Genomic DNA, 14,732 nt, shown 5'->3' on the forward strand with positions numbered 1-14,732 from the left:
TATGTTAGATGGTATTCTCTTGGGATGTACTCTAGACTAATGTAAATATTCTGAGTGTGTTTAAGGTTGGCTAAGCTATGATACTTATAGATTATGTTTATTCAATGCATTTTTTCATATCTTAAAATCTTTTTATAAAGATTTATTTATTTACTTGAAAGTCACAGTTATACAGAGAAAGAAGGAAACACACACACACACACACAGAGAATGTGAGTGACAGAGAGAGAGAGAGAGAGAGAGAGAGGTTGGTCTTCCATCTTCCATCCACTGGTTCACTCCCCAATTAGCTGCAGTGGCCAGAGCTGCACCAATCTGTAGCCAGGAGCCAGGAGTATCTTCTGGGTCTTCCATGCAGGTGCAGGGCCCCAAGGACTTGTGTCATCTTGTCCTGCTTCCCAGGCCATAGCAGAGAGCTGGTTCAGAAGTGGAGCACCTGGGACTTGAACCGGTGCCCATATGGGATGCCAGCACTGCAGTCAGTGGCATTACCTGCTATAACACAGCACTGGCCCCAAAATCTTTCTATTAAATGCAAATATTGTAACTATTGTCATGGGTTCAGTGTGAGAATCCAAAATGTCGTTGCCATGTAAAGGATAAGATTATGATATTTCCATTTTCTTATTATTTTTCTGTGTTTGGAAATTTCAAAGCTTCTGTTCTAGTGGTTTTTAAAATCTAATACTTTGTCTTCTCTCTAAAGTGCAGTAGAATATAAAGTCTCATTCCTTCTGACTATGTTCCTATTAAAAAATTCCTTATTGTCACTCATCCCTCCCACCCTCAGTAATCACTGTTCTAATGTTTTCTTGGATATTAAGCTTTTTAAATTTTACACAGAATTGAAAACTGTAGTGTTTCTTTTGTGTTGGGTATTTAACTAAACATCTTTCACCAATTGTACTTTACTTTATAGGCTTATGATATTTTCAACGTAAAATGAGTTTATGAAAACAATATCCATCCTAAGTCCATAACCACTGATTTTCACAACTGACAGTTGAATATTTACCAAATGCCATCAGTATTCCAACCATTTTGATTTAATGTTTTGTCTTAATGTTTCAACATTTCAATAAAAGAGATGTTATTTTTATTATCTCTGTTTTGCAAAGATCCACCTGAAGTACAAAATTGTTAACTAATTTGTGAGAGGCACAGGTATTCCAACCCAGACTTTCTAATTCCATAGGCCACATTCTTTTTTTTTTTTTTTTTTGATGAGAAGAAATTGATGATCCCATTACTGAAATGTCACATCTTAGGAACCAGCGTGTTATTCAGGTAGGAATTTCCTTTAGCATTTAGAAATAAAAACTTTAGTGGGGATGCAACACAAGAAAAGTCATCTTGGAAATATCCTAGGAGGGATATTTCAGTAAGTTACTGAAATCCTTGAAAAATTTCATATAAAGAAATAAAGAAGCAGATAGACAGAAAATTTCTATTAAAGATATTTGAAAAGGGGGGGAGGGGCAATCCATTTCCCTACAGAGTTGAAGATGGTGGAGAACACTTATATTTGGCTTCTCAATGAGAGAAAAAATATTCTCTGGAGTGAAGTGAAAACTTGAGTAATTATTGAATCACTCTTCAGATAAAGGCAGATCATGATCTGATGTACATCTACCATCTCCTTATTGCATTATTCTTCCTAAAATGTGTTCCCTGGGAAGGCAATTGGCAAGCCTTAACCCTTCTTATAATCAAGCATATTACATCATTAAATAAGTTAAATCAGTTAAATCTCCAAGTGTCTCATCAGGTGGCAAATGTCTTAATGACACATGTTGTTTATTTTCCCTTGGTACTTGAAATGCCAAAAAATATAATCAGGAACTGTAACCAGCGAGTCTGAAAGATTATTGTGGTACATGAAAAAATAATTACATGCAACATCCTATTAGATTCCAAGGTAGCAAAGTCACGGAGCCTGACACTGGCCTTAGCAAGACCACCGATTTTATAGCAATAAGGAAACCATCAGTATTTCTTGCCTGCAGAAGGTGAGTTTGAGATTGCATTTACATTCACTTCTTCTTTTTTATTTGATGCTCTCATGGAAATTCAGAAACACAAAATTATATATGTGCATATATATATATGTATATGTGAAATAGATAATATCATGTTTTGAAATATGTACTCAATGTGCAACAATCACAATGATCAAATTAATTATGATATCCATCCCTTCATAGGCACACCCTTTGTGTATTGTTGTTCATGAGTTGAGAAAATTAATTTTTAAATGAACCTTCTTAGAAAATATCAAGTATACTAAATCAGTATTATTATTTGTTGCTACATTGCTATAATCGGGTCTCCAGAAATCATTTATCTTGCATAGCTGAAGCTTGATGATCTTTAACAAACCGACAAACCCTATGTGTTTTTCCCTCCTAAAGACTTCTAGAATCAAACATCCTCTTCCTTCCTTACATGAGTTTATTTATGGTAAATTCACATATAGGGAAGATTATGCAAGATTTCTCTGTCAGTGCCTTGATGTTAACAAAGCGTGATCTCCTCATGTTTTAAGTGAAAACCAAGGATCTCTCCTTTCTCTCCATTTCATGAACTTCTTAGCCTCATGAATGTTGCAAAGATTCTCTTTGAAAGGAGCTCAGAGAATATTCAACACATTGGTGTTCACAAGGGTTGCACATTCTTAATAAGATGATTCCCTCTGCATGGTCAGAATTATCACTGGTCTATATTCATAATTCTCATTCTCTGACAATAGGCAGTAACCAATCACTTATAGACTAAAGTTTTCTTAGTTTCAATTAGAAATTGTTTAGGTGCCCACTCCAGAATATTCTAATCTGCATTAGAGGTAGCACCAATTTTGATTCTGATTTTATTTGTAAGGAAGGATCTCAAAGCATATGACAAAATAATGAGAGGAGAGGGACCATTGTGTCCAGATCTGCCCTCTATCCTTTCCATGCACCTTCTCAGCAATCATATTTGCATATGAAATCATTGACTTTCTCATAGGAGGGATTTTTTGCTTTGTTTAGCTTGTAGGGCTTGAATAACAGGAAGACAATATTGTCTAGTACGTGAAAATATTGTTGAAAGAGGGGTGTTCTAAGGTAATTCTTATTTCTTGTGTCCACAGATTCACATAGGGAGTTATGGCACACACAAATGGCTCTTTTGTGACAGAATTCGTCCTGATGGGATTAACAGACCAACCAGACCTCCAGCTGCCCCTTTTCTTCTTGTTTCTAGTCACATATATGATCACATTTTTTGGAAATCTGGGCTTGATCATTTTAATTGTGCTAAATTCACACCTGCACACTCCCATGTACTTTTTCCTCCTTAATTTGTCTTTCATAGACTTCTGTTATTCCTCTGTAATTACACCCAAAATGATGATGAGCTTTGTATTGAAGAATAGTATATCTTACATAGGATGTATGACACAGTTCTACTTGTTTTGCTTTTTTGTCATTTCTGAATGCCATGTGCTGACATCCATGGCCTATGATCGATACGTGGCCATCTGCAAGCCACTTCTATACAACACAATCATGTCCCCTAAAGTCTGTTTCAACCTTATGCTGGGTTCATACTTGACTGCCTTTTCTCACGCCATGATCCACACTGGATGCATTCTCAGGCTGAGCTTCTGTGATGCAAACACCATCGACCACTACTTCTGCGATGTTCTCCCTTTGCTTGAGCTCTCCTGCACCAGCACGTATGTCAATGAGGTAGAGATCTTCATAGTAGCAGGCATTGACATCACTGTTCCCAGCCTCATGGTCTTCATCTCTTACGGTTTCATTCTCTCCAGCATCCTGCGAATCAGCTCCACTGAGGGCAGATCCAAAGCCTTCAGCACCTGCAGTTCCCACATAGTTGCTGTTTCTCTGTTCTTTGGATCAGGTGCATTCATGTATCTCAAACCATCTTCTGCTGAATCAATGGGTGAGGGTAAAATTTCTTCTGTTTTTTATACTATTGTGGTTCCCATGATGAATCCCTTAATCTACAGTTTAAGGAACAAAGATGTTAAAATTGTGTTGAGAAAATCCCTGAGCAGTATCAAGTTTTAGTTAGAAACACTATACTTTTTAGTACATAGTTGCAAGAAAGAGACTGTATGGATTTCATCACCAATTTTTAGAACTTTTGTTTTCCTATTGCTTTCCCAACGTTCTGAAGGAAATTCCCTTTTCTTGATGTTTCAATGTTTTATCCTCTAGAGGTTTTTTTCCCTTCCTTTTCCTTCTTACCATACATGAAATTTCTCCTTTCACCCTATAACTGCTTGAGATCATCATTAAGTAATAGTTTTAACTCTTGATTTTCATTGTCATTATTCAGTTTATTATTTTTGGAAGTGACGAGGGGCTGGCGCTGTGGTGCAGTATGTTAATCTATACCATATGGGCACCGGTTCTAGTCCCTGCTGCTCCTCTTCTGATCCAGCTCTCTGCTGTGGCTTGGAAAAGCACTTAGAAGATGGCCCAAGTGCTTGGATCCCTGCACCCTCGTGGGAAACCTGGAAGAAGCTCCTGGCTCCTGGCTTCAGATCCGCTCAGCTCCAGCTGTTGTGGCCAGTTGGGGAGTGAACCAGCGAATTGAAGACCTCTCTCTCTCTCTCTCTCACTCACTGTTTGTGACTTTACCCCTCAAATAAATACATAAAATCTTTTAAAAAAAGATGTGACAAATATTTGACAAGTGATAAAGTACAGGATCAAAAGGTTGAAATTATTCCACTGGGCAGACAGTTTTTATTAGCACCTGTAATGATATGTAAGTTCAACAACATGTTTTCCATGTGAAGGAGTAAGTTTCTATATTTAATACACTTAGTCAGTAATTCACAGATACAGGTATTTTCTATGTGAACTATTAAGTACAATGCACTTTGCGGTTGTAAGCAGTATGCATTAAACTAATTCTGGCAGAATTGTTACATTTACTATTATTTAATTGAAATTCACATATCAGATCTTCAATATGCATTTATTTTATGGACAAGATTCTGAAGCTCAGAGTATTTAACAACTTACACAGCTTTTTAAAAGACAAAAGCAAGAAAAAAACATCAGTATCAAAATTTCAAATGTTCTATACTTATAATATATTTCCTGTACACCTCATTTTATGAGCATTGTTTCTCTAAATATGAAATTTTAGAAAACAGTGCTATTTTGGAAGATGACTCTGCTTTGTTCCCAGATGTTGGGTGAATTTACTTAATGGACTTTATTTCATTTTATTAATTTCTTATCATGAAAACAATCTGATGTTGCTTAATAATTGTAGAAGAAATTATTTCCCTTTATTAATAATAATATAATATAACAAAATCCATAAACCAAGAGCATGATATCTAATTTAAAAGATTTAGATTGTTTGTTTATTTGAATAATTTTGTTTATCTTTTGTACGATATAAACAAGGAAAACTACAAGAAAATTTTATTTGCTCTTAAAATTCCAGGATATTTTGCTACTGTTTGGTTCATATATTTCAGAGAATTCATTTCTTTGAATAATTTCAAGAAAGCATTCTATAATGTTAAAGATACTTTCAGACTTAACAAAAATTTGAATATCCTATAGAACTATTCATAATTGTTTTTAGTATTGAAGAAACAGGTAAGAAACCAAGAGTTTAATTCGATAAGTTAAGTGAAATAACACTGGATATTAAAATGTATTTCTTGAGAGTCCTTGAAATAAAGTATAATCACATTTTAAATATACTTAATCTATATTTTTAACTTTTTAATTTTAGAGTAGTTTAAAATTACATACCAAAAAATTTAGAATTATGAAAAGTACCCATATACCTGTGCTCTACTTTCTCTACACTTAATGTATTATTTTAATATATTTATATCAATCTCTAAATCACACTCAGCTTCCCATGGTTTTTAACACAAGCCCTCTTTGCCTTCCCCATACCCCCAATTCTCGAGTAATCAACATTCCGTGTTCATATTGTGGATACTTTTCTCATTTTTAGCTGCTACCTATTAAGTAGAGCATGTGTAATTAAGTAATAATTTTTTGTGTGTATGTAAGTAGAGGCCTGTTGAACTAGGATAGTTAGGAAATTTTTGTTTGAATTACAGAAGTGAACGTTTTCAAAAAATAAAAAGAAATGAAATTGAAATATATCAGAATTTTTTACTTGATGTAACAGGGTTTTGTGAGGAAATGAGACTATGAGCCAGAAGACAAATGGATAAATAGCCAGTAAACAAGAGGTTCATGCATAGTAAATGGTCTAAATACATCCAATCGAAATTTGTATCCTGTCCTGGATTCTCATAATGACCTTCCACTACATTTGTTCAAAGGCTATTGAAAAGTCTTTACAACAGTGTCATGGCTTTCTTTTTTTAGGAAAAACTGTGAGGACTGTTGAGCTAAGATAGTTGGCACATGATTGGCTTTTGGGTTAGTTAGGGAATTGACTTTGTTGCAGAAAGTAAAAAACAAAAACAAGAAGATTTTAAATGTTTTCAGAGTCTTATAACTCATGGGATAGATCCTTTTGTCATGACCTAAAGATTAAGTAGCTAATAAATAAAGATCCACGTGTGTCAAATGGTCAGTGATGATGCAAATAATATTTCAATGTCAAGTTGTATCCTGTTCTGGAGAATGTTATACTTATCCTCCACTGTTCCAAAAGTGGTTGAACACGAGATCCACACATTAATAATTAGTGTACACTGGCCTCATTTGTGAAGAATCGGAAGTAAGAAAACAGTAACTTTTAAAGATAATGTTTAATAGAAATTTAATCCCAAATTACAAAGAAGCAATTTGAAAACCAGAAGAATAAAGTAAAAGACTCTAAACATATGAAGATCATAGGGTTTTAATGGATATGATAGAGGCTTATCAATTAAGGTAAGAAAGAAGGCTTATTTGACATTGAAGAATGATTAAACCCAGAAGGCAGGATGATTTTGAAACAATTAAATCACTCTGATTTTTGTTGACTCTCCACATGTAATTTAAGGCATTAACACCTCCTATTGTGGCTAGGGAGCAATGATAATTTGAAAGGAACATTAGTTGAATAAAACCAATTGTGACAATGTATTTTTAAGAGTAGGATGTTAGGCCATAAACAAGAGTGTCAATTGTTAAGTCAACAACAGGAATCACTGTGCACTTACTCCCCATGTAGGATCTCTGTCCTTAATGTTTTGTAAAAGTAAATTAATGCTATAACTAGTACTCAAATGGTACTTTACAGTTTGTATTTCTGTGTGGGTACAAACTGTTTAAATCTTTACTTAATATATACTAAATTGATCTGTATACAAAGAGAATTGAAAATGAGTCTTGATGTGAATGGAATGGGGAAGGGAGTGGGAGATGGGAGGGTTGTGGGTGGGAGGGAAGTTATGGGAGGGGAGAGCCACTGTAATCCAAAAGCTGTACTTTGGAAATTTATATTTATTAAATAAAAGTTAAAAAAAGAGTAGGATGTTAGGATATTATCCATTTAATAAAACGGGGAAATATGACTACCCTGAAAATTTTAAAATATGACTTAAAGAGAGAGAAACATTTTCTTTTCTTTTTTTGTAGAGATTTATTTATTTATTTGAAAGACAGAGTTACGGAGAGAAAGAGGAGGAGAAAGAAGATCGGGGAGAGAGAAAGAGAGAGAGAGAGAGAGAGAGAGAGAATCTTTTATTACTTGTTCATTCCCCAAATGTCCACAATGACCAGGACTGGGCTTGGCCAAATCTAGGAATCTGGAACTCCATCCAGTCTCCCATGTGGACGGCAGGAGCCCAAGTACTTGGGACATCTTCTACTGCCTTTCCAGGTACATCAGCAGGGAGCTGGCTTTTAAGTGGAGCAGCCAGGACTTGAACTGGTGCTCATATTGGATGTTGGTGTAACAGGCAGTGGCTTAACCTGCCAGCACCACATTGTTGGCTCCATCATTTTTTAAAAAAGTTTTAATTTTTTTAAATTGAAAGGCAGTGTTAGAGAGGGAGAGATAGAGAGATAGAGATAGAGAGAGAGAGAGAGAGAGAGAGAGTGTGTGTGTGTGTCTATTCATTGGTTCATTCCCCAGATGACCTCAAAGTTGTGCACACACACACACACACTCTCTCTCTATCTCTCCCTCTCTAACACTGCCTTTCAAGTTTGTGCAGATTAAAGCCAGGAGTCTGCTGCTACTCCATCCTGGTCTCCCATGTGGGTGGCAAGGGCACAAACACTTGGACCATCTTCTGATGCTTTTCCAGGCACATTAACAGGGAGTGGATTGGTACTGGAGCAGCTGAGATCCAACTGGCACCCATATAGGATGCCAGCCTTGCAAACAGCAGCTTTATGTGTTGTGCCACAATTCAGCCATGTTTTACCATTTTTCTAATCTCTACCCAATGCTTATATATTGTGAAATTTAGCATAAGTGGTTGTTTATATTGATTATTTTTATAAATTCCGCATTGCTAAATCCCTATGATATTTATCCCAGTGACTAAAAACCTATAATTTGAAATGACTTCTTAGTCCTCACATAATAGCTCCAACATCAACATGCTTGGCTTTTCATTCAAGTTGTTCTATTTATATAAAATAGTATAACTTGGTTTGAAATTCCTTTTTGATTTTACTTTACCTGCTGCTTCCTTTGATAACACCACTTATTTAAATTCTATTTAAAGAAGGAAGTATCGTATGCGTTATTTGCTACCTTCTGCACACACTGCAGAAATATATCCACTGCTCATATATTTCATCACTATTTAAAGTGACTAAAGTGTGAATTCAACCAGATCACTAGTAGTTCATTTGAAATTTCCCAAAATACAAAAAGAGATTGCTTTGTGTTCAGAAAAATACACCTTCTTTAAGTTCCCTGGCTTCACCTTTTAGAAAATGATTTCAAAAGAAAATGAATTTAAATAGCTTAAATACATCCTACATGTAGGTAAATTCCAAAAGGTCGTAGAAAGCCGACATAACTCTAAGAATTAATCATGCAGTTATAACGAACTTGTGAGGCGCTGACAAGGGATTTTTAAATAAATATGGCACAGTTTATTTTTCTTTCTTGCATTGAGACATTTCTCTGGTAATTAAGCTGAGCACCAGAGGAAGTGGGCCCACTCAACTCATGTCAACAAGAGACTCCAGTAAGGAAGGTGGGAGGCTCTGCCTCAGATTCTATAACAAATCTCAGTTCTAACATCCGTCAGAAACATGTATGGGTGTTGGAATTCCTCCTAGGAGTGCTGCACTATTTCTCTGCCTTGTCTTATCTACCAGCACCTCAGAGAAGGACTGGGAGGTCACTGGGGGTAGGGACCTAGTTCCTATTTCATAGATGCTGGACATGATTCTCAGAGATATTCATGGTTTATTTTAAATCACTACTTAATGATAGAGTTCAGACTGGGAATTAGTGTTTAGATTAAAATTCATCAGGACTTTCTTACTTATTAAAAAATGTATCTACTTTATAAATTATGGAGACAGCAATGTTGGTTTTAGTGAATAAAATGCTTTAGAATACAAGTAAAATATTAATAATACAAATAAAAGCAAAATATTAAAATAAAAATCAACAGAAAGTATTTGTTCTTTTCTAAATTTGTATTTTAGAGCCTTGTTGTCTCATCTAGAGTGTGTGAGTATACTCTTAATTTATACCGGCCTGTGTATTAATGAAAACGCTAAGGTGGTCTATACCACTCACTGTGGGCAGTGCTTAGTAAGTCCCGGGCTAGTAGTCAGTTCTTACATTCAATGTTTTATTTAATCTCACATCTGGGGCATTTGATAAGCACTGATATGAATATCCCAGTGTGGCAGAAACTGGTGCTCTTCAGTCTTCTTCCAGGGCAGATTTTCCCAGTCTTTCTTGCAGTGTGGTGCGGCATGTGACCGAGTTCTAGGTGTCATGGCACTGGTGCAGAGCCAAGTATGTCCTGTTCACATTTTCTTTATCCATATCAGGGCTGGCCCCAGCTCACGATGAGGCGCCACTCAGGTGGTGGGGTTTACAGAACAGACAGGAAGTGATTGCAGAGAGTCAGGGCGGGGAAAGGAAGGATGGGTGGAGCCACGATAGAGAAGGGGCACACAGGAGACGGATGCTGGCAGTGTTCTCTATAGATCTTCACAGTGATTAGTAACTGTGCTTTATAGTACGTGCAGGTGTCTACATTATGTACCTCTAGATATGTACTTAAGCTAAATTACAGGACAAAATAAGGTTAGGAAACATTGATTAGAGCCCCACCAAATGGAACAATAAGCTAATCTATAAGCAGGGACAGCCTTACTAGTGGAATGGCTCACAGTAGCACGAGGACAACCCTGACAGAGAATACAGAAAATCAAGATCACAGCAGGAAGGGTGGTTCTCTTCACCACACAGATGCTACATTTACACCGATGTGTGAGGGAAGAGGAAACATGTATGAGCGCACTTTAAAAAGTTCCTGGAAAATGAAATTAAAAGATAAGCTTATTTTCCTTCAAAAAGTTTCAAAATCCGTGCATAATTTTCTAAAAAGATTCATTTATTTATTTATAAGGCAGAATGATGGAGAGAGAGCAAGAGAGGGCTAGAGAGAAAAGTCTTTCATCAGCTGGTTCATTCCCACAACAGATTGCAACAGCCAAGTCTGGGACAGGCCAAAGCCAGGAGTCCAGAATGCCACTCTGCTCTCTCACATGGGTGGTAGGAACCCAAGCACTTGTGCCATCTTCTGCTTCTAGGTGCATTAGCAAGAAGCTGGATCATAAGTGGAGCAGCCAAGGAAATGGAGTTGTTGTGTAATGGGTAAAGCCACTACCACCTGCAATGTCAGCAACCCTTACAAGTACCTGTTCATGTCTCCACTACTCCACTTTCGATTTAGCTCCCTGCTATTAGCCAGGAATGTGTGAAAGATGCCACAGTGTTGCATCCCTGCCACCCATGTGGGAGACTCAGATGAAGCTCCTGGCTCTTGGATTTAGCCTGGTCCAGCCCTGGCCATTGCAGCCCTCTAGGGAATGAATCCAGAAGGTATTTCTCTCTCATTCTCTCTGTATTGCCATAAAAATAAATGAAACAATCTTTAAAAAAAGAAGTGGAGCACCCAGGACTTAACTGGCATTCTGGTGTGGGATGCTATTGTTCCCAGAGAGGGCTTCACCTGCTGTTCCACGACACCAGCCCCCAACTATGTATTTTTTCATAATATGCATTGCCATGGACTTTTTGAAGACCCCCTCCTATAATCACTCTGTGTTGATTTGTAGTATATTATAAATCATTATGCTTAGGTTTGTTGTATAATACAGAAACATATTATATAGCATCATTTTCTTAACCCTTTTTATTTTATTGATATAGTATTCCCTAAAGAAATACTTCAGACTTTATTTATCTATTTTAATGTTTTCATTTATTTAAGCTGGAGAGAGAGAGAGAGAAAGAGAGAGAGAAAGCGAGACAGACTGACACTGAACTGAACAGCTTGTTGTTTCCAAGTGTACACAACTGAAGAACTGGTGAGATTGCACCAGGCTGATGCAAGAAGCTGGAATTTCAACCTAGGTCTCCCACATGAGTGGCAGGAATCTACTTGAACCATCACAGATGCCTCCTAGGGTCTGCCTTTAATTATTTGAAGGGCAGAGCAAGAGACACAAATAGGGGGAGGGAAAGGAGAGGAAGAGATCTTCCATCTCTCGCTCATTCCCTAATAGGCTACAGTAGCTCTTCTGGGTCAGGCCAAAGCCAGTAACTCCATCCTTGTCTACCATACAGGTAGCAGCAGCCCAGGTACTTGGGTTATCATCTACTGTCTTCCCAAGTACATATGACACAATATAAAATTACACTTGTGTTGAAGGATGTGTATGTACCTGTATTGTTTTGTGTGTGAAATATTGTAAGTCCCTTTAGTTTTTTGTTAATGATCTTATCCAAAACATTTTTAAAAATCACTCTGAAAAAAATAAAAATAGAGAAGTGGAAATTTTCTGCCTGCCATTTCTGCCCAGGAGAATGTACTATCCCTGAAAGTGAACCTATGAGCTGAACAATGCTTCCAGACACCAGGGTAAAAGCATCCCCAGTAGTGTGTAAATAACTTCTGAACTCCGCCTATCCTAAAGGATTTGAATCATGGAGGGGCTCCTGGGAAAGCCTCTATATCAAATCCCTGAGACCTTGAAGCTCAGGAAAAAATAACTTTCAAGATGATACCTGTTATTATGTCGAGAGAGAGAGCTCCTTGGATTCCTTTTTTCATGTTTAATGATTACCCCTGGGCAAAATCATAATTAAAAATTATGGTGTTTATCTGGAAGACTCTCAGAGCAAGTTGAACACTGAGATTAATAATTGACCTGAGTCTCTCTATGCAAAAGGAGGAGGAGACTTCAGGTCAGCAATATTACATCTGCAGTGGCAGATCTATGTCTCTGTGCAGGACAATGGCAGAAAGGACACCATGAGGATGGTTCTGGTGCTGCTAGGCAGAAGACGTGAGAAGAAGGTGAGAAGAAGGTGAGCGATGCATCTTTCTGTTTTATGTCCTTCTGTGCGCCTTTCTGCTTTCCACCACTCTGACCCTGAGGTCTCAGTGGTGGAGAGGTCTATGTAGGAGAAAGTAGAGACCAGAAGTAGCTCAGAGAGGACAGACAGGCTAACTAACAGTGCCTCTGACTTTTTCTGTCCCTCAGAGAATTTCCCATGAAGGAGACACAAGGTCCATTGCTAACTTAGTGACCTTCTTGCTGTGCTTGTATGAGGAATCAACGGGCTTCTGTGAGTCTCCTCCCCTAATTTTGAAATGGACTTCCTGCTCAAGGTCTTTTTTTTTTTTTTTTTTGACAGGCAGAGTGGACAGTGAGGGAGAGAGAGACAGAGAAAGGTCTTCCTTTACTGTTGGTTCATCCCCCAATGGCCACTGCGGCCGGCGGGAGCTCAAGGTCTTTACTCTTCACAGAATTCAATCTGTATTTGAAGCCAAAACAGCAGAGTCAGAGTGTGGTAACGTAACGATCAACAAGCATAAAGTCAAGTAAATGTTAGTGATAAACTGGAAAAACAGATGAGAAATCACTGCACTCCCCTCCCTTTGGAAGGGTTTTTCCCATGTGTTTCACTATGCTGATAGCTTTCCTGTACCCGTCTTCCTTGATCCAAGAAGTGTGGATCCAGCTTTCTAGAAAGTAGTTAACCCTCGGCAGAGGGTCTGGGCTTCTTGGCTCCGGAAGGGACTGGATGTGGTATCGCATGGTGAATCTGGATTCCATCTCAAATATAATTTACTCTCTTGTCTTTCAGATCCTGCTGAAGAAAAATGGGCATTGAAAACAGTTCCTTCATCACTGAGTTTATCTTGGTGGGTTTAACAGATAATTCAGGAGTCCAGTTTCCTCTCTTCTTCTTCTTCCTAGGAGTCTATGTCATCACTGTGGCAGGAAACCTGGGCTTGATTACTTTAATTGGACTAAATTCTCACCTTCACACTCCCATGTACTTCTTTCTTTTTAATTTATCTTGTATTGATCTCTGTTACTCTTCTGTCATTACCCCAAAACTGTTGGTAAACTTTGTGTCAAAGATGAACACCATATCCTATGCAGGATGCATGACTCAGCTCTTTTTCTATTGCTTCTTTGTCAGTGCAGAGTGCTATGTGTTGACAGTGATGGCCTATGATCGCTATGTGGCCATCTGCAAGCCCCTGCTGTACACAGTCGCCATGTCCCCTCAGCTCTGTTCCCTGCTGGCTGTGACTGTTTATGTGGGGGCATTTATCGGTGCCTGGGCCCACACGGGGTGCATGCTGAGGTTGACTTTCTGTGAGTCCAACACCATCAACCACTACATGTGTGACATCTTGCCCCTGCTGGAACTCTCCTGCACCAGCACTCACATCAATGAACTGGTGGTTTTCATTGTTGTGGGCTTTGATGTTGGTGTGCCCAGCCTCACCATCATTGTCTCTTACACTTTCATCCTCTCCAGCATCCTCCACATTCGTTCTAATGAAGGAAGATCCAAAGCCTTCAGCACGTGTAGCTCACACATGATGGTTGTCTCTGTTTTCTTTGGGTCAGGAGCATTCATGTACCTCCATCCATCTTCTGTTTTGTCCATGGACCAGGGGAAAGTGTCCACAGTGTTCTATACTATTGTGGTGCCCATGCTCAACCCGCTTATCTACAGCTTCCGAAACAAGGAGGTTAAGGTTGCTCTGAGAAATACCTTGAGAAGAAAAATATTTTCCTAAGCCATCAATGGTATTAACTGTCATAAAGGAATGTAGGTTTCCCTTTAAATTTTTCCACCTCCCACACTGTGGAGTTCCTTCATACAGCAAGAAGTGAGGGATAACAGAAAGAGCACTGGATTTGGAGTCAGGAAGCCTTGATTGAAATCTCTGTAAAATAAAGACATTGTGTTGCTTCATAGAGTTATTATAAAGTATTAATGAAAATTAGAATATGTAGTGCAGTACTGAGTTCTTTTTTAAAAAAATATTTTTGTTGTTCATTTGAAAGGCTGATTTACAGAGAACAGAGGAAAGACAGAGAGAGAGAGAGAGAGAGAGAGAGAGAGAGAGAGAAGCGAGTTGCTCCATCCACTGATTCACTTTCCATATGGCCATGATGGCCGAGACTGGGTCAGGCCAAAGCCAAGAGCCTGGAGCTACTTCCAGGTCTCCCACCTGGGTGCAGGAGCCCAAGAACTTG

The 14,732-nt window shown here is 38.1% G+C and overlaps 2 protein-coding genes across 2 annotated transcripts; both read left to right on the forward strand.

Moving 5' to 3' along the window:
- Positions 1–2,168: 2,168 nt before the first annotated feature.
- On the forward strand, positions 2,169–4,076 carry LOC127486304 (olfactory receptor 8B8-like). The gene is made up of 2 exons (XM_051830145.1): positions 2,169–2,186; positions 3,156–4,076. Exons 1-2 carry the CDS (start codon positions 2,169–2,171, stop codon positions 4,074–4,076), a joined length of 939 nt encoding a protein of 312 aa, XP_051686105.1.
- Positions 4,077–9,691: 5,615 nt separating this feature from the next.
- Positions 9,692–14,269, forward strand: LOC100358496 (olfactory receptor 8B8-like). The gene is made up of 2 exons (XM_002708845.3): positions 9,692–9,705; positions 13,330–14,269. The coding sequence occupies exons 1-2, from the start codon at positions 9,692–9,694 to the stop codon at positions 14,267–14,269; spliced, it is 954 nt and encodes a 317-aa protein (XP_002708891.3).
- The last annotated feature ends 463 nt before the right edge of the window (positions 14,270–14,732 follow it).

This window comes from Oryctolagus cuniculus, chromosome 1 (assembly GCF_964237555.1).
Source record: "Oryctolagus cuniculus chromosome 1, mOryCun1.1, whole genome shotgun sequence".
Taxonomy (NCBI): Eukaryota; Metazoa; Chordata; class Mammalia; order Lagomorpha; family Leporidae; genus Oryctolagus; species Oryctolagus cuniculus.